Consider the following 19,650-nt stretch of genomic DNA (forward strand, 5'->3'; position numbering starts at 1 on the left):
GGTACCCGCATACTCGTCTGTTTTTGCGATTTTTCAAATTTTTTTTTTCGATCAATGTCCACAAAATTTTAGCACCACAAAATTATCAATCACATTTTAGCACCACAAAATTCAACCTCCATTTATCTAGTTCTACTGTTCTAAGAAACAGCATATTCCACACATTCTCTGCATCCACACATTGCAAGAAGTATCACTAATCCTCACACTAGTTCTATAGGCATTCCACATTACATGTTATCCACACCAAAATCAAACAAACGATGAAACAAAAGCAGAAAGAAAATAACTAAAGCAAAAGGGAAAAGTAAGTGCAGCGGAGGTGGTAAAAATCTGGAAGAAATCTGGAAAAATAAAACACTTACCTTCTGACCGCCGGATGCTGTTAGATTCAGGCCGTCGGACGCCGGAAACGAGGCAGGCTGAGGCTGGTGTCGACGCCGGAGATAGAGCTCCGCCTGAGACAGAAACCGCGCGGCCCGGATGAGAAGGCGTCGACGACGCGGGTGAGCACTGAGCAGAGGGGCGCGGCTCGGACGGCGGACAGCGGCGCGGCTCAGACGGCGGGTGGGTGGGAGGCAGAGGGGCCGCGGCGGGTGGATGGGACTTGGGGAAGGTTTCAATTTTTACGCTACAGTGATTTAGGAATTAGGGTAGAAAGTTTAGTTTTTTTACTAATTACTAATTTATTACTATTATTAAAAATTAATAAAAATATAAAATTTATATTATATTAATATAGGTGCGGGTATTCGGGTATACCCGTTACCCGACGGGTATACCCGATACCCGCGGAATTTTAAATACTGCTACCCGGTCCCGTCCCGCATCCCGTCTTAGGCGGGTATCGGGTACCCGGTACCCGGTCGGTTATCGGGTTCGGGACGGATAACCCGATACCCGCATCCCGTTTAGACACCCCTACTCACAACTAACTTCCTTACCCGATGGGGGTCTGTCCGGGTTCTGCCTTTGGATGAGAAGTTGGATAGGTGCAAGAACTTTCTCCAAAGACATGGTCTAAAGGTAAGTTTGAAGCACCCACGTGTGGGTTGATTAATCTGCGGAAGAATCATGCTAGGCTGCTTTCTCATGTGGATAATAAGAACTTCTCAAACAATTTGAAGCTGATTAATAAAGAGATTGAGAAACTTAATGAGACCAAGGATATTTATTGGAAATAGAGATCACATGCTAATTGGTAGGTTCTGGGGGGATTGAAACACGAAGTATCTCCATTTATTCGCCAGTGAACGAAAGAAATAATACTATTGCTAAACTTCTGAATAAGCATGGTGTTGAGGTTAATAAAGACGATGAGATGGCTGGTGTTATCCAAGACTTCTTTACTTTGCTGTTCCAATAAGCCAATCCGTCGGATATGGATATGACCGAGGTGACTAACACTATCACGATTCACGACTTTCATGGGTGAAGGAGCTCGGGAGGTGTTCAACTCCGAGTTCACAACTAGGGATATCCGAAAGGTTGTATGCCACATGTATCCCCACAAAGCACCAGGACCTGATGGTTATCCGCCTTTCTTCTATTAAAATTTTTGGGGAGAAATCGGTGAATTATAGGGAGGTGCTTAATATTATGAACGAGAATGCTAGTTTTAGAGAGTGGAATAAAACTCTAAGGCACTGTTTGATGCACTAGTATAAGCCTGTTAAGTAAAGGTATACGGACTCTACTCCGTGTTTGGTAGCTTTGTCGCACAATACTCAGGGCCCAAAGATTAGGCGCGGCCCGGGCCAATTTCATAGTTTCAACAGGCAAATCTATTCGACGATCCCCCTCGATTACGGTTGCTTTGGCAATTTGTGTTCAGTCACGTGTTTGCACAATACTTATCATTAATTCAAATTTACCCAATTGCCTTTATTTTGTTTCAATTTTTTTAACAAAACAACATTTACCTAGCTCATTTTATGTTCTAAGGTTTGAAGGAGGCGTCTTCTTTGAGAAAGAAAAATTGGAAACATGGATTTGGCAACGATTTAGTTCTCTTCGATAGTTCGGTTCGGTTATACCGATCTTTCGGTTAGCTGGAACCAGTTAACAGCGAAAATGCTAACCGAAAACCAAATCAATTTTCGATTCGGTTAATTGATTAATTACATGGTTGTGCAGATCAATCAGAACCGCCGATTAATTCAGTTAACCGGTTATTACCACCCAATGCCTCCAAAGAAAACAAACAAAAATATCAACTTCATTCTTTACTCGCGTAATAGAATCTCTTTTCATTAGCCAAAATTCTCAATTCATTGCAATTTCCAACCTCATTAGTTTGAGCAATATATTCTAACAAACGATATACTAATTTTTTTTTTATGTTTAACCCTCGATCGACACTGATGCAGCTGTTGTTGCCTGAAAATGACCCCACTCTCCCTACCAAAACATTGTCGCTCCCCACCTCCACACCGTGCAAGGCCTTAGGGAACCACCGCCTCCAACAACAGAAGTCGCTCCCCATCCCCGCCGCCCCTCCAACAAAAAAATTATTGCCGAATGAATCACCCCCCTCCCTCCCTAAAGAAAAGTATTTCTGGACCGCACCCCCTCTTCCCTACAAAGAATCCTTGCCCCTCGGCACCGCAAGAGATTGGTGGCCCTCTCCCCAAATTCTTACACTCTGCCTCACACCCCCTACCCCCAACCCAATTCTTGCACAGGCGTTGTCGCTGTCCAAAATTCTTGACACCCTCCCCCCTCCCGCCTTCTCGCCCAGTGGTCTTGATGCCCACCATCACTCCCAAGAAGTTGTTGGCAGAACACACCTTAGCCCCCCCTCCCTCCCTCCCTCCCCAATTCCTTGTGTCATCGCCCCACAACCACACCCCAATAAATATTCAATAAAATGTAAATAAATAAATAAATATACACTCCTCTAGAGGTGTATATAAACTCTTAACATATCTTTCTTGTACACCCCCTAAAAGAATTGTTGTGGAATATATGTCACGACTATTCTTCTCGGACAAATAGGGAGTTCATGAGTTTACTGTCCACTCTAGATAATCAAGTGCTTAAGAATAACTAATGTAATAAATTATAGTGATATGATTATGTTATAATTAATTTATTGAGATTATAATGGATACACTTATCTTAATTTTTAAATTTTTACATATGTTGTTCAAGAAAGTTAAAAGTTAAAATTTAATCATAAATTTTATCAATATAAATATTTTAATAATACTATAAATATTTTTTGAACATTTTATTTTACATTTTATCCATATGACTAACACCTATAAAATATTTCCAAGCTATGCTTGCCAAACAGTCATGGCGTCTTCTTCAAAATCTAGAATCTCTCTTGGCTCGAAGTCTCAAAGCTCGTTATTTTCCTCGATCGGATGTTCTCCTAGCCGGTAAAGCTCACAACCCATCTTTCACATGGCAAAACTTATTGGTAGGAGTAGGACGTAATCTCTTGGTTGAAGGTATAGCTTGGAAAGTTGGGAAGGAGGATAGAATTCGCATTGGGCTTGATGCGTGGATTTTGGATGGTTCGGGTAAGTTTTCTGTGGCATGGGTGAATGATTGTTGGCAGCACTCGCAGCTTAAAGTTTTTATTAATGAAGAGGATGGATCTTGGGACTTTGATAATATGAGTTGTTAGGTCCCGAAAGGTCTAGAATAGGTGTATGGGAGGGGGAATACACCTAAAGGCAGTTTTTCAAAATCAAACACAATACAACCTTTAACAGTTAACTGATACTGAAAAGTATGACTGATGAACCAGTTAACGAAAGATTGAAGACTGATACTGAAAAACACTTCAGTAAATATATCAGTTAAAGTCAAGACTTTATCCGGTACACTTGTAGAGCTTCAGTCTTGGATTGAACAGAGAAATGTTATGAATCTTACTGACAATCTGAAGAATTATCAGTTAGACTAATAACACACGCAGCGAAAAACTTTATCTTTTGGAAAAGCCTTTTAGAAATACGTTATCAGGTTAAAGTTTCACTTTGCGATTAGTCAGTTTCAGTTAAAAACATTTGTGCACAGATAAGAAAGTAAAACTGAAAGCGATAAACGACAAAGGGATTTTTACGTGATTCGGAATCCAATTCCTACGTCCACGGTCAGTTGATCACACTGACAAACACTCTGGGCTTATTCTTACAGGTGCACAACAAACCTTGAACTGAAAACACACGTTTCAGCACCAACACACTGGTTGGATTTCTCATACACACTTAGCGCGCACTGGGCACTAAGATCTCTTGAAGTCAGAACACTGGTCTGAACTCCACACAACTCAGACACTCTTTTCGCTCAGTTGAAAGGAGGTTCGAAAACTACCAACTTGATCACATAGAACATGCTCTCTGTAATCAGTAACTTAGGTTTTGGATAAATAATATTTGCCTAAGGTTCTAAGAGAATATATATAATCAGCAATGGACTGATTTTGGCTTTGCGATTCTCTTCTTCGATTCAAACTTTGGAAGGCTTTGATTGGCTGAGTTGCAATTTCGGCAACGTTTCAGCTTGTGTATTTGAATCGATGAAGATTGAAGTGATCCTCGAGCTCTATTTATAGGAGAGGTCTTGAATAGATCCGTTGGCGGAAATGGTCTTCAAGAATTCATCCATTGGAGAGTAATTCAAATTTTGTTGAGGCTTCAATCTTCGAAGTTTCTTATTTGGTGAGAAACGGCTACTCAAGTACAGGAGGAAAGGCACTTCTGAAAAGGTAATCACCAAAAAGGAATGCTCCGCAGAGAAATGACGATCCTCTGTATCGCTGCATTTAATACGGTTGTACTTTGATTGCGTGGCTTCCTTTTAACGTTGGAGTTTCAGTCCGAGGAAGAATGTCAACTGATACTTGACTTTAGTATCAGTTCGCTGATTCCACTTAGCCAGCATTAGGTGAATCAGTCATAACTGATTCTTCAGTTGAGAAACTCGTTCTAGTCAAATATCAGTATTTGACTCTGCATTAATCACAAGCAGCAATCGAGTTCTTCAGTCTTCAGTCTTCAGTCCTTCGTTCTTCATTCTTCATTCCTCCGATCTTTGGTCTTTAGAACACTAAACAACTAGAAGATAAACTCCAACACTTGAGTTCGAAAGGTTCTAGTCTGTTACAAAGAAAACTTAAGGATTTTGGTATCATCAAAACAAGGGCTAGGATATTTCATTAAGTTCCCAACATGAGTAATATATTTTTAGCCACTGATATGTCGAAGTTTGTAGCCAAACTTAAGCATTCGGTCGTTGATAGGCCTTTTTGGCCAATTGGCAAACTTAACTCCTATTCGGTCAAATCGGGTTATATTTTGGCTAATTCTATCAAGCAAAGAAATGAGGCCTCGTCGTCTTCCCTGAAGGCTGATCTTTGGCAGTGGGTTTGGGGACTGGAGGTTATCTCAAAGGTTAAATTGTTCATGTGGAAGTGCTTAGTTGGGGCCCTTCCTACGACTTATGCTCTTTCTCGTCGGGCGATGGATGTGGATTTGATGTGTCGAAGATGTGGTGAGCATGAGGAAACCTTGGAGCATGCAATTCGTGACTGTCATTGGGCATCTTTTCTGTGGGAATGTTCTCCTCTTCGGCTCCCTCCGGTCTCGGTTAGTGATCAATGCTCAGTGGACGTTTGGTTTGATCGTATTAGGAAAATTCCCCATGCGGAGGTTCATAATTCTTTTGCTACTTTGACGTGGTCCATATGGTATGCTCGAAACGTATTTTTATTTCAGGGGAAAACCATTTCTCATGAGGAATGTCTGGCGATCTCTCTTCGAGCGACTTGGTCTCCTCCTTTTTCCTCTCCTCCCATGTCTGGTGGCCCTCGTTGTGTGATTTGCTCTCGAGATAATCAGATCTTGATCTCTTGTGATGCTGCTATCGACAACAATGGTGGAATGGGATATGGGACGGTCCTCACTAATTTCCAAGGCAATATTGCAGGCTGTAGTTTCGGGTTTCTTGAGGGAGCATATACAGCTGAAGAAGGTGAGACGGTGGCTATCCGAGAGGGGGCTCTTTGCTGCAAATGTCGCGGTGATAGAGATATTATTTTGGAGACGAATTGCCAACCCCTATACTGGAAACTGCTTCGTCGTAGCGAGGATTTATCCTACATTGGTGATACTTTATCTGCTATTTTCGAGATTTCTACGTGTTTCATCCGGTGCTCGTTTAGTTGGACTCCTCGTGAAGGTAATGCCTTGGCGAATAGATTAGCTAAGTTTGCCCTTAGTGGTCGTTTCTTTCCTACTGTTTCAGAGGTGCTTCCTGCTTTGTTAAACTCTCATTTTGATTAATGGAAGTTTTATCTCTCTCTCTAAAAAAACACCTATAAAATATCTAAAAGATAAAAAAAATTAACTAATACTCCCTCTGTCCCAATATCAATGGCTCATTTCTTTAGGGCACATGTATTTAGGAGACTAAAAATTAGGAGTAAAGATGTGTGGTCCACATGTTTAGTGTTATTTTTAATTACTTTTAGTAATTGTTAATCAAAGAGGCAAAAATAATTTTCTTCATCAAAATTTCCAGCGCCAAGGGCAATCAAGAAAAATCTACAAAGGAAAAAGAAACACGAAAATCTAGAAAGGAAAATCAAGAAAAATGTGGGTACTCAATTCATTCATCGTCTCTCTCTAACTACCTTTCAGAAGTTGTAATGGCAGTTTCTAGAATAGTTGCACTCCTCATGGCTGTGTGTATCCTAGCCTCCGCGGCGGCGCACTCTCCAACCTCTGCACCATCACCAGTGTCGACTCACCCTATGAAATCCACCCCTCATGTCTCGTCTTCTCCTTCTGCCACCATGAAACCTCATCCCCTACCGCACCATGCAACGGTCCCCTCATCTTTGTCTATTGTCTTGTCGTCGTAGACAAATTTTGCTCCACACCCCTCTGAAACCGGCGTCACTTTTAGCATACTAGGGTTTGCACATGAGGGGATTTGCAGTAGAGGTCGTGGAGGTGGCGCATGAGAGAATCTACAGTGGAGGCGTGATGGTTGACGGTGGTGGAGTCGGTGGAGGTGGTGGAGGGATGAGAGGCTGCAAAAGAAAGAAGAGGAGTAGAGAAAGAGACTAGGACGATTCAAATAAGAGAAGGTGAAAATTAGGGCTAATAACCTTTTATAGTGTAATTAATTAAGTTATTAATATTTCTCTGATTATTTCTACAAAAAAAAATGAGTCATGTTATATGAGACAACCCAACGAGGAATACGAGCCAACAATATTGAGACGAAGGAGGAGTACTTTAATTGGGCATTATAAAATATATTTATTTAATTTGAAGTAGACAAAATTAGGAACAAACAAAAAGATGATTTTGATGAAAAAAATATAATTTACAATTTATGTATGTGATTCGACTTATATATATATATATATATATATATATATATATATATTAGGTCACTTTTTTGTTAGTGACTTTGTTATATTATTAATGACTATTTTTTAGGTACGAAATTAAATAAATAAATATCACTTTTAATTAATTTAATCATATATAAAATGAGCCATTTAATCATTATCATTCATAGGATGAGTCAACCTTCAAAATGTCCCTTCACTTCCTCTCTAAGGCATCAACAAGGTTTATTCTTTGTGTGGCTCTATTGGCTTCCAACTTGTACACACGTGATTTACATACACGGAAATGAAAATTTCACAATAATTATGTCCTTCAAATTATTAGTTGGCCAAGTTGCCTTAATCTCCAAGTCCCTATTCAAAATCAAACCCACTAATTATAGGATTCTCCAACCTAATTGTATTTATTTATTAAAATATTATAGTTGTAAATACCACTAAATTTATCGTTTTGGATTAAAAATTTAAACATGGTACTGCGGGTCACATCACCTAAATAGGTCCAAAAGAATATATCAAATCCGTTGCTTTTATGGTTAAGTCATCATATATGGGCTCATAAAAACTCCTTCGAGAAAACCTGCAAATAGCAAATAATGAATAAACCAGTCAATAATTAAATACAAAAATTGAAACAAAAATAAGTTGCTGTTATAAACTAGAGAGAAGCGAGAGAATATAGTAGAGAATACAAATATCGTTATTATGAAGTTCACAACACACCCATATTTATAGGTGTTAAACCAAGTGTGAACGTCCGGTGTGAACGTTCACACACGTCCGGTGTGAACGTTCACACACGTCCGGTGTGAACGGAGGACAGTCAACTCCGGTGGCTTGAAGATGTCAAGTGTTATTCTCCCTCTAGGTTTCTTGGTCAACACACATAAGATATATCTAGAAGATATATTTACAACACTTCCCCTTGATTGACCAATCCCTAAAAAATGTTGCCTCATTAAAACCTTGCTAGGAAAACCCAATGGGACAAAACCTAGTCGAAGGAAAAAGAGTACAACTGCTTCCCCTGAACTTGAGATCATTGAATATCTTTGAGTCGACGTATGCCGATCTCGTGTACCAACTTTCTGAATGTCGATGCTGGTAATGCCTTGGTGAATAAGTCCGCCAGATTTTCACTTGAGCGAATTTGTTGCACGTCGATATCGTCACCCTTTTGAAGGTCGTGTGTGTAGAAGAATTTGGGAGAAATATGCTTCGTCCTATCTCCTTTGATGTATCCTTCCTTGAGTTGCGCGATGCAAGCAGCATTATCTTCATATAAAACAGTTGGTTTGGCCTTTGATAAAGCTAACCCGCATGACTCTTGGATATGACTCGTCACATTTCTCAACCATACACATTCTCGACTTGTTTCGTGGATTGCAATGATTTCAGAATGATTTGAGGATGTTGCAGTCAATGTTTGTTTTCACAGACTTCCATGATATAGCAGTTCCACCATATGTGAAAATATATCCAGTTTGTGACTTAGCTTTATGTGGATCGGATAAAAATCCTGCATCCGAATACCCCACTAGAGTATTATCAGAATTTTCTTGATAATATAATCCAAGGTCAATGGTACCCTTTAGATAACGTAGAATGTGCTTAACACCATTCCAATGTCTCAAAGTGGGTGCAGAGCTAAATCTTGCTAGAAGATTAACAGAAAAAGCTATATTTGGTCTAGTATTATTAGCCAGATAAGTCAATGCTCCAATTGCACTTAGATATGGTACTTCAGGACCAAGTATCGTTTCACCCTCTTCAATTGGTCGAAATGGATCTTTCTTAGTATCAAGAGATCTAACGACCATTGGTGATGCTAATGGATGTGCATTATCCATATAGAAGCGTTTTAACACTTTTTCTGTATATGTGGATTGATGGATAAACGTACCTCCACGGATACGTTCCATTTGCAAACCAAGACAAAACTTTGTCTTTCCCAAATCTTTCATCTCAAATTCTTTCTTCAAATATTCAGCAGTTTTATTGAGCTCTTCAGGAGTCCCAATTAAATTTAAATCATCAACATAAACTGCTATGATTGCAAATCCACTTTCGGTTTTCTTAATGAAAACACAAGGGCAGATATCATCATTCTTGTATCCTTCTTTCAAAAGATACTCGCTCAGTCTATTGTACCACATACGACCAGACTGTTTTAACCCATACAACGATTTTTGCAGTTTAATTAAATACATGCTTTTGGGTTGTGACTGAAATCCTTCAGGCATTTTAAATCCTTCAGGAATTTTCATATATATGTCAGTATCTAATGACCCATATAGATAAGCAGTCACTACATCCATAAGGCGCATATCAAGCCTTTGTGACACAGACAGACTAATCAAAAATCTAAAAGTAATAGCGTCCATTACTGGAGAGTATGTTTCCTCATAATCAATTCCTGGTTTTTGTGAGAAACCTTGTGCTACGAGTCTTGCTCTATATCTCGTAACTTCATTTTTCTCGTTTCTCTTTCTAACAAAAATCCATCTATATCCAACAGGGATTTTAGATTCCGGAGTTAAGGCTATAGGCCCAAATACTTTTCGGTTATCACAGGAATTTAATTCCCTTTCTATAGCTTCTTTCCACTTTGGCCAATCAAGTCTCTGTTTGCATTGTGCAACAGATTTTGGTACAGGATCCTCATTTAAAACTTGAAGAGCTATATGAAAGGCAAATATATCATCAACGATGATATTTTCTCTCTCTAGTATCTGATTTGAATGTAAATAATTTATTGAGATCTCATGATTTTCAGATACTTGTAATTCTTCAGGAATTACATCACTTTCATTTGATTGATTAGTCGTTTTCGTCATTGTTTGGTTTCCATCTTGCCCCTTTATTCTTCTAGGCATAGAATCTTTGGAACCAACTGGTCGACCACGTTTTTGACGAATTTTGGACTCATTTGCTGCCAAAGCTATTTGTCCTTCAGGGACATCAATTTTAGCTGGAGTATTTGCAGCATGTATGTGAGATTGTGTCACTTTTCTTGTATCTACAAAAGCATCAGGAATTTGATTTGCAATCTTTTGCAAATGAATGATCTTTTCAATTTCTTGTTCACATTGATTTGTTCTAGAATCAAAATGTGATAAGTTTTTCTCATTCCAAGAGATTTCCTTGTGCTTTTCTGGATGTAGATTTATTCATCCTAATGTTGGAAATGTCATTTCATCTAAATGACAATCTGCAAAACGTGCAGTAAATAAATCACCTGTTAAAGGTTCTAGATACCTTATAATCGATGGTGAATCAAATCCAACATATATCCCAAGTCTTCGTTGGGGACCCATTTTTGTTCGTTGTGGGGGTGCAATTGTGACTTGAACCGCGCAACCAAAAGTTCGTAAGTGAGAAACATCAGGTTCTCGGCCAAATATAATTTGCATTGGGGAGTATTCATGATTTGCTGATGGCCTTAGTCGAACTAATGTTGCAGCATGTAATATGGCATGACCCCAAACAGTAGTTGGTAGTTTTGATTTCATAAGTAATGGTCTAGCAATAATTTGAAGACGTTTAATAAATGATTCCGCTAAACCATTTTGAGTATGGACATGAGCTACTGGATGTTCAATCTCAATTCCAATAGCCATACAATAGTTATCAAATGCCTGAGATGTAAACTCACCAGCATTATCAAGACGAATTCTTTTAATTGAATTGTCTGGGAATTGAGCTCTTAATTTTATGATTTGAGCAAGTAGTCTAGCAAATGTTGCATTTCTAGTAGAAAGCAAGCATACATGGGACCATCTATAAAAGGCATTAATTAATACCATAAATTATCGAAAAGGTCCACAAGGTGGATGTATAGGTCCATAAATGTCTCCTTCAATTCTTTCTAAGAAATATGGAGATTCAGTATTATCCTTCGTATATGAAGGTCTAATAACTAACTTGCCTTGCGCACAAGCATCACATGGGAATTCCTTTGTAGAAAGAATCTTTTGATTCTTTATATTGTGCCCATATGAATTATTGATTATTCGGCGCATCATAGTCGCTCCAGGATGTCCAAACCTATCATGCCAAAGCTTAAAGCTTTTTGTATCATTGAACTTTATGTTCATGACATGGTTTGTCTCAATTGCTTTTATGAATGTGTAATACATTCCAGAAGGTAGTGTTGCTAATTTTTCTTTTGTCAGCTTATAGCCTGAAACAAAAGAATTTATGTAAAGATATTCATTGCTACCTTCTGCAATTGTCTCTATGTGGTATCCATTATTGCGGATATCCTTGAAACTTAGTAAGTTACTTACTAAAGTGCAGGGCATTTTCAATATCTAATTTAGTATCATTTGGCAAAATGATACAAGCTCTTCCGGAGCCTTCAATGATTTTTGATGCACCTGATATTATGTTAACATTATTCTCATCTAATGTCAACTTAAGGAAATACTTCTTCTTTTGAAGAATAATATGTGTATTTATTTACCAAGACAAATATCACAAGATTTCATATGATATTAATATATATATATATTCATGCCTTGTTAAAAACCTCTCCGCAAAAACCCTATGGGAAAAATTCGGTAGAGGAAAAGAGTACAAGATATATATATTTACTCATATATTACACTAGTTGCCTCGTTAAAAACCTTAACTAAGAAAACCTCGTAGGAAAAAAACTTAGTAAGGGAAAAAGAGTACAACCATTCGGCCTTTAGGGCCGTTTGACCTTCAAGGTCTAATTTTCAAGATCATGTAATATATATTTCTCTTCGAGATCATGTAATATTCTTCAGGAATATTACTTGTGCTACTTTAATAGCATCAATTTAAGATCTTGATTATTCAGGAACACTACTTGTGCTCAAGGTCTAATTTTCGGGAGCATGTAATATGAATTGCTCTTCAAAAGCATGTAATATTCTTTAGGAATATTACTTGTTCATCAGTTTAAGATCTTGAATGTAATATTCTTCAGTAATACTACTTGTGCTATTTAAATAGCATCAATTATTTTTCAAGATCATTTCTAACATGACAAATTTTGAAATAAGAGCACAAAAATCATATTATTTGGCATGGACAATAAATTTCACAATAAATAAAAAGATTTGATTTATAAATCACGATCTATATTGGCTGATTATAAAAGAAAAAAAATTTACTTTCGATGGAACGCACAACATGATATAAGATGCACAGATATTGAAGTGATTGACACATGATGATAAATAAATATTGATCCACTTAATCATATATACTTATATGTGAGATCGCTGGACATTTTTATTCAATATTACAAAGAAAGATTCAAATCTCACGAAATCATTAAAACAATATAGATGTATGCATAGGGAAGTAACCAACTCATAACACACAAAATAAAAAAATCAAATGAGTCGAGAATCTCAAAAAAAACAATCTTCATTAATTTGGTGAAACCATGTAGCCATAGAAGCAGTGGCAATCATATATATATATATTTTAAATAGTAAAAATTTGTTCGCACAGAGCATTTATTAAGGCGATTAAAAAAAATCACTAATATAACGAAACAGTATTGTTTTTAAAGCCATAATTAATTGTGTGAACAATTAAATTCAAAAGTTGAACAATCAAATATTCATTCGAATATTGTATCAATCGAATCCAACAATTTCAGAAATAAAAGAACATAAATTTATTAAAATATCGAATAGTACCTCCATGAAAAGACACGATTCTTTTCTAGGGCATACCTCCAATCTTTCTACGATCGATCGGAGAACTAGAACTATCGTGCTGATAACGTGTTATAAACTAGAGAGAAGCGAGAGAATATAGTAGAGAATACAAATATCGTTATTATGAAGTTCACAACACACCCATATTTATAGGTGTTAAACCAAGTGTGAACGTCCGGTGTGAACGTTCACACACGTCCGGTGTGAACGTTCACACACGTCCGGTGTGAACGGAGGACAGTCAACTCCGGTGGCTTGAAGATGTCAAGTGTTATTCTCCCTCTAGGTTTCTTGGTCAACACACATAAGATATATCTAGAAGATATATTTACAACAGTTGCAGTCAATATTGATTATTGATATACGTAATAAATAATAATATGATCTTTAGTCCCGTATTTTGCCCGTTAGTTTCGCCCTTTCGAGGAAAAAGCTTATTCGTGAATTACACGCGCTTACCTGCAAACGGAATGCCGTTACACACCCCGTGACGATGGAGAAGCGGCGATGTCACAACACGCGCCGCCGCGAGGGTTAGACGTAGATGAAGGCGACGACACGGAACAACAATTAACGGCGAGGGTCATATTGTCAAGGAATATATTCTAGTTTTCCGGTTATCAACGGTTCTTGTTTTCTCTCCCAATCAGAATGAAACAAACAATTTGAAAAAAATCCGAGTCTGAATAATTCAGACAGACGAAAAAAAAATCGTATGTATTTTCATGTCTTGTAAATCACTCTTTCTTCCCCGTTTATGTTCATTGAAGGAAAAAAAAAAAGGAAGCACATCAAGAAAAAAATAGAAACAACTTCTTCTTTTTCCCCCTCTCTTGGTTCCAACAACTATTGAGTGTGAATCCTTCGCGCCGCATTGTACAGATGCCTCGAACTCCTCGCATCGTAGCAGTAGTTTCTCGCCGCCGCGGCGACGGGATATCCAACGACTGGAGATGTATACCGGTACGCCGCAGTGGATTTCTGATACTGCGGGGCGATCGCAGCCGATTTTCTCTGATAGTGTGGGGCCCCCGCGGCCGCCACGTAGGGCTTTGAAATAGAAGGGAAATCGAAACACGACACCGGAGACGACGGCGGCGAGATTTTCTTCACCGATTTAATCGGGAATAAAACGGCTCTGATCTTCGACTCCGGCGACACTCTTTCGTACTCTTCGATCACGATACGCAATTCTTCATCGGATTTGATTGAAACTAACACGTCGAGATCCTCCGTCGGTAGTTTGCACTTCAAAATCATTGAAGATCCACACGATTCACCGAATTTTACCAACAGTTCTGAGACAAAAAATTGGGGTAAACAAAATTGAATTTCTCGCGAATACAAAACACAAGCAATGTGTAATTAACTCAACGATTTAAGGAATGGAAATCATGATCAAAGAAGAAAACGGGAACACATTAAATACCTGCATATGTAACGGAACGATCGACGGCGAGAACGCGAGTGGAGCCGCCGGCATAGCGGAGTTTGCCGTCCGATGGGCGGGGAACGATTTTGCCACCATAACTGTAGAGGAATTTGAGTGTTGGGGTTGCGTTTTCCTTTTGAGTCATGGTTTGAGAGGAAAAGGTTTTAGAGGAGAACCCAAAAAACGGCTGGAGGGTTGAAGAGAGAGAAAGCTGCGGAAGAAGTCTAGAGGACTTTGGTTGCACCTTTCAAGAAACAGAGAATGAGAGCGGGAGGCGTATTTATAGAGTTCAGATTGGGAGAGCCCTAATATAATACAATTCTAATTATTCGTTAATTGAAATTCAACACGGTGAAGGATTTGTTGCCCAAGGATGACCGACTCACACTTAGATTATTCGGATATTCGTTTTTGGCTATTTTTCCGAACTTAATTAATTTAGGGATTCTCTTAAGAAAAGTAGGAGTATAATTCAACGGTTGAGTTAAATAAGTTTATACGTGGGAATATAATTAATTAGTATTACAAAATATGGGAAAGGAAAGTATAGAAATTATAAATTTACTTCTGAAAATAATTGTGGTACTCTTAAGAAAAGTAAAATTAATTGTTGAGTGACATAATTTTAAGCGCGAGGGAATAAAATTAGTAATAGAAAAATATTGGAAAAAATAAACGTGGGAAAGGAATAAGTATCAGAACTATAGTTTACTTTTGAAAAATATCAGTATTATATACGATTCAAATTATATTATAGTTATAATTATTAGAAAATGCAAATTAGATAATCTATTTTCATAAATTATGAAGGATTTCAATAATTTGACCGCATTCTTTATTTTTAAAGAAAAATTGCAAATATTAGATATTCAAATTTCATAAAAAATCTTATGATTTACAGGTTTAGAGATTTCTTACACGAGATCTTTTAGAGATGTCATATATGATGTCACAAATTCAATTTTTGCTCAAATTAAAGCTGACGTGGCAAGTCGAAATATCGAAGTATATTCATCGGATGTTTTAAAAAATGACATCATATTTGACATCTCTAAAAAATATCGTATAGGACATCTCTAAACCCGTGCATCATATGATTTTTATGGAGTTTGAATATCTAATATTTGAATTTGTGATAAAATTGCTACAACATTAAGTTTATGTATTTTTTTTACACCTTTTAAAGTTCATGTGCAAAATCAAACTACCCCCAAAATTGGTGTATTTAAACGCCAATAACCCAAAATTTAATAACAAATTTAAATATTTACTCGTAGGCCCAATTTGATAGTCTAATTGAGATCAAGAGTGATAAATAAAACCTAGTTAAAATAATATGAATTGGGTGAGATTAGTAATGTATTTCAATGTTTGTTAGATCAAGATTAAAATCTAGATAACATAAATTAGTTGTTTCATAGTTTAGATTAAATACTAAAATTACTATTTTAATCTTTAATTAAAATAGTTTTTAAAAAAACGAGGAATTATAGAGAGAGAAAGAGATGAATTGGGGACAATTTTGTGAAAGAAAATTAAACTTGCAACTCCAACTTAGCTAACCAGGGGTACCCTTGGTTATGTTTTCTCGTTGGAACAGTGATTCGGGATCGGGTCAGACGTTTTTAAAGGGCTTCCTACTTTATTTTACATGGCTATCAAACCAAAAATATCAGCCCAGTAAAGGAGCTAATGCAGCCATAACAAGGCTATCAAATTGAATCGTAATATTTTATAAAGAGAATAAATGAGATTATATATTTAAAATTTATTTTTTATTTTCACACCATCACATATATAGGTATTACAATCCATGAAAAGTAACGTATTTTACTATTTTCGGCATTGAACTTATATCATTGTTCCAAGAAAAACACCATGTAATTTACCATATCCTTTCTTAGTTATAACTGACATACATCCAGGGACGGAGCCAGTGGGCTAGGGGGGCTAGAGCCCCCTCCCAAATTTTAAGTTTTTTTAAAAATATATATAGATATATGTTTATACCTATTATAAAATAATTTTATTTTATAAAAGAGTATTTGGTTATTATATTCTCTCATATATACTTAGTTTAAGGATAATTTTGTTATTTAAAACTATATAATCTATGAAATATTGTTTGTTATTATTACTATTATACTTGTCTTTTAATAAAAAATGCCTAATATGTATGAAATGCTAAAAAAAATTATAATGTATTGAAACTAATTTGTAATATATAGAAAATATATAATCTATGAACATGTTGTTTGTTATTATTATTATTATTATGCTTGCCTTTTAATAAAAAATGTCTTAAATATACGGAATGTCCAAAAAAAGTTTTGTGATATATTGAAACGATATAATCTATGAAAATATTGTTCGTTATTATTAGTATTATGCTCGTATTTTAATAAAAAAATACTTAAATATACAGAATGCCCAAAAAAAAAATCTCGGGGGATACCGCCCCCGACCCCGTACAAGTTCAGCCCCCCGAACTTAATTCTTGACTCCGTCCCTGCATACATCCATATTTACTCATACAACAATTCAAAATTTCAATTTTTTAATATAAAGAAAATATCTAATCAAATAAATTGCGATTATTTAATATACAATTTATTAGAATTTACTCAAATAACTAACGCGTTATAAAAGGGAGGGAGAGAGAGAGCGATGGTCCATTGGGGGAGAGATTAGTGGCAGCAGTGAGGTGGAGTCGTTACAAAGGCTCGGAAATTCGCGCCCCCAATAGAAGCGACACGTGGCGTTAGGTTTGGCGGGTATCGCGCCGGGTTATGATTGTCTGCTGCCGGTTCACGCCAAACCCATTCATATTTCGACACAACTAACCGCCTTCGCCCTTTTCCATTTTTTAAGGTCAGCGTTTTATGGGAATTGCGAGCTGGGCCCAACGTTCGTTTGTCGTCATTCCCCTCACTAACTAATTTTATTTTAACAAAAACGAAAAAAGAAAATTCAAAACCACTCATTCTCATTTTAATTAAATAATAATAATAACAATAATAACGTCCAACATTATTAATGGAGCTGCAAGCCAGCAATCGGTTATTTAATTTAATTAATGTCAAAATAAACGTATTGTAACAATATGTATGAGTCCCAAAACGACATGATTGTTTTATATTATGTTCTTGTTTTCTTTTTAAGAGATGATCGTTATATATGTTACCAATCACCACATTCTTATTTCATGTTGGTCACCGGTATTATTGGTTGATATTTAGAAATTAAATAAGTATTATTAAAAGGTTATTCCTTAGGCCAGGTGATGGAGGCATGGAGCCTCCCCCAAATTACAAACTAAACGGAAAAATATTCCGAATGAGGTTATGATTGAGAAAATATAATTAGTTGACATATTTGATTCAGTTGGTAGAATCATATTTTAAATCTCTAAGATACAAATAAGATATTGAATACCATTTTATTTCTCAAGTAAATATAATTAAGTTCGTCTTAAAAATTTTTTTTACCTCATTCTAATAGGATTCATGTGAAAAAATTCAAATTGCAATTTTACCACTAATTACCCCTTTGTACATGCTAAGAAGCATGTGATTTTCAAATTTTACAAACCACGTCACAAAAAACTCGAACCCAAAACCTTCAGCCTTAGACATTAATCTCTTATCGTTTGGCCAATACACACGCACAAAAGAAATCAATAAAGTTGTTCATGGTTTCGCTAGTTTTCAAGCCGCAATCACTTGAATGTCGTACTTGGATCTTGTTCTGATTTCCTGATAAAGTAGCACACTCCAATTTAAATTAAGTACAATCATTCTTGAAGTCTAAGAAAAATGTATCGAACCTCCCATCATCTATTTCTGGTTATTTATATCATCCACGAAGCTCTAAGAGTTTAATAATGGGAGTTGTGGGGATGTGATTTACTGTTTTTTATTTAATAAATATGTCACCCAAAAAATTTGTGTTCTTTTTTAATAACTAGTTAATTGAATTTAAATATATTTTTATCCGTGAAGGCTATCCGATTATCTGATATGGCTGTGACTTGGTGGGATGTCTACCGAGGATTTAACATGTTGCAAATGCAATTTTCAATTCTTATCTAAGTGTAGATAACAAAGCAGTCATCAGTTTTTTGTCAGCATTGCACACAAACAAAATAATGTGATGTTTGATAGCCTCAGTTTTATCCGCAAACCTATTCCTCAAGGTTTCTGTTTGGAGAGTCTCTCCATATTCCATTGAATATGTGTGTATTTATTTTCGTTCGAAAAATATTAAGCTTATTCCCATTAAATTTATGAATTATAAAGAAAAAAAATCAGAATCTTAATTCTCACCGATCAAATATTCATTCGAATGTTCCAAATTACATACTATGGGCATGGAAATAATTGAGTTTGACTTATAGATTATTTTCAATATATATAGAGAGAAATGAGCTACAATAAAAATTTATTTTAAAATATAAATAATGAATTGTTTTAAGTCTTTAGATCATGAAGATTTAATTATGATAGATTCATAACTTTGTTGGATGAATTCACAGTCCTAGGTTCGAATATCAAATGGAGCGAAAATTTTAATTGTTTTCAAAGCGAATTCATGATTTGTAATTTATATATTTTAAAAGGATTTGTAGCCTAATCTCTTTCTATAGGGAGAAGATCAAGTGAGAATGGACAAATGTGATGAAGAAATGAGAATGAATCTGTAATATTGGATTTTCAAATCCTATGATTGATATTTATCTAGAGAAGGCGAATTTTTACCTGGGTTCGAATCTTGGAGGGAACGAAAATTTTACCAATTAATTGAATTTCGCTATGCAGTCATTATAAACAACTTATGCATTATTTTTATTTCTTACGAAAAAGTATTCTTAGTATAACACTATATATATGTATCGGGATGAGTTATACTAAGAATGTTATCTTTCGTAAGAAATAAGAATACTGCATGAGTTAGTATATATTGTTGCATAAGTTGCTTGTAATGACTACATAAAAAAATTCAATTAATTGATAAAAATTTTGCTCCCTCCAAGATTCGAATCCAGAAGAAAATCTGCCCCCTCTAAATAAATTATCAGTTATAGAATTTGAAAATCATATCTAATGTTACAAATTCATTCTCATTTCTCATCACATTTG

At 36.2% G+C, this 19,650-nt stretch overlaps 2 protein-coding genes across 2 annotated transcripts; one reads left to right on the plus strand and one right to left on the minus strand.

The window, feature by feature from the left end:
- The first annotated feature begins 5,213 nt into the window (after positions 1 to 5,213).
- Positions 5,214 to 6,299, plus strand: LOC131023263 (uncharacterized). The gene has a single exon (XM_057952808.1). The coding sequence runs from the start codon at positions 5,214 to 5,216 to the stop codon at positions 6,297 to 6,299; it is 1,086 nt and encodes a 361-aa protein (XP_057808791.1).
- A 7,479-nt stretch (positions 6,300 to 13,778) lies between these two features.
- Positions 13,779 to 14,789, minus strand: LOC131019702 (protein PAL OF QUIRKY-like). Its single transcript, XM_057948293.1, has 2 exons — positions 14,510 to 14,789; positions 13,779 to 14,378 (listed from the first exon to the last, which is right to left on the minus strand). The coding sequence occupies exons 1-2, from the start codon at positions 14,655 to 14,657 to the stop codon at positions 13,927 to 13,929; spliced, it is 600 nt and encodes a 199-aa protein (XP_057804276.1). The 5' UTR covers positions 14,658 to 14,789; the 3' UTR covers positions 13,779 to 13,926.
- Between the last annotated feature and the right edge of the window lie 4,861 nt (positions 14,790 to 19,650).

This window comes from Salvia miltiorrhiza, chromosome 4 (genome assembly GCF_028751815.1).
Source record: "Salvia miltiorrhiza cultivar Shanhuang (shh) chromosome 4, IMPLAD_Smil_shh, whole genome shotgun sequence".
Classification (NCBI taxonomy): Eukaryota; Viridiplantae; Streptophyta; class Magnoliopsida; order Lamiales; family Lamiaceae; genus Salvia; species Salvia miltiorrhiza.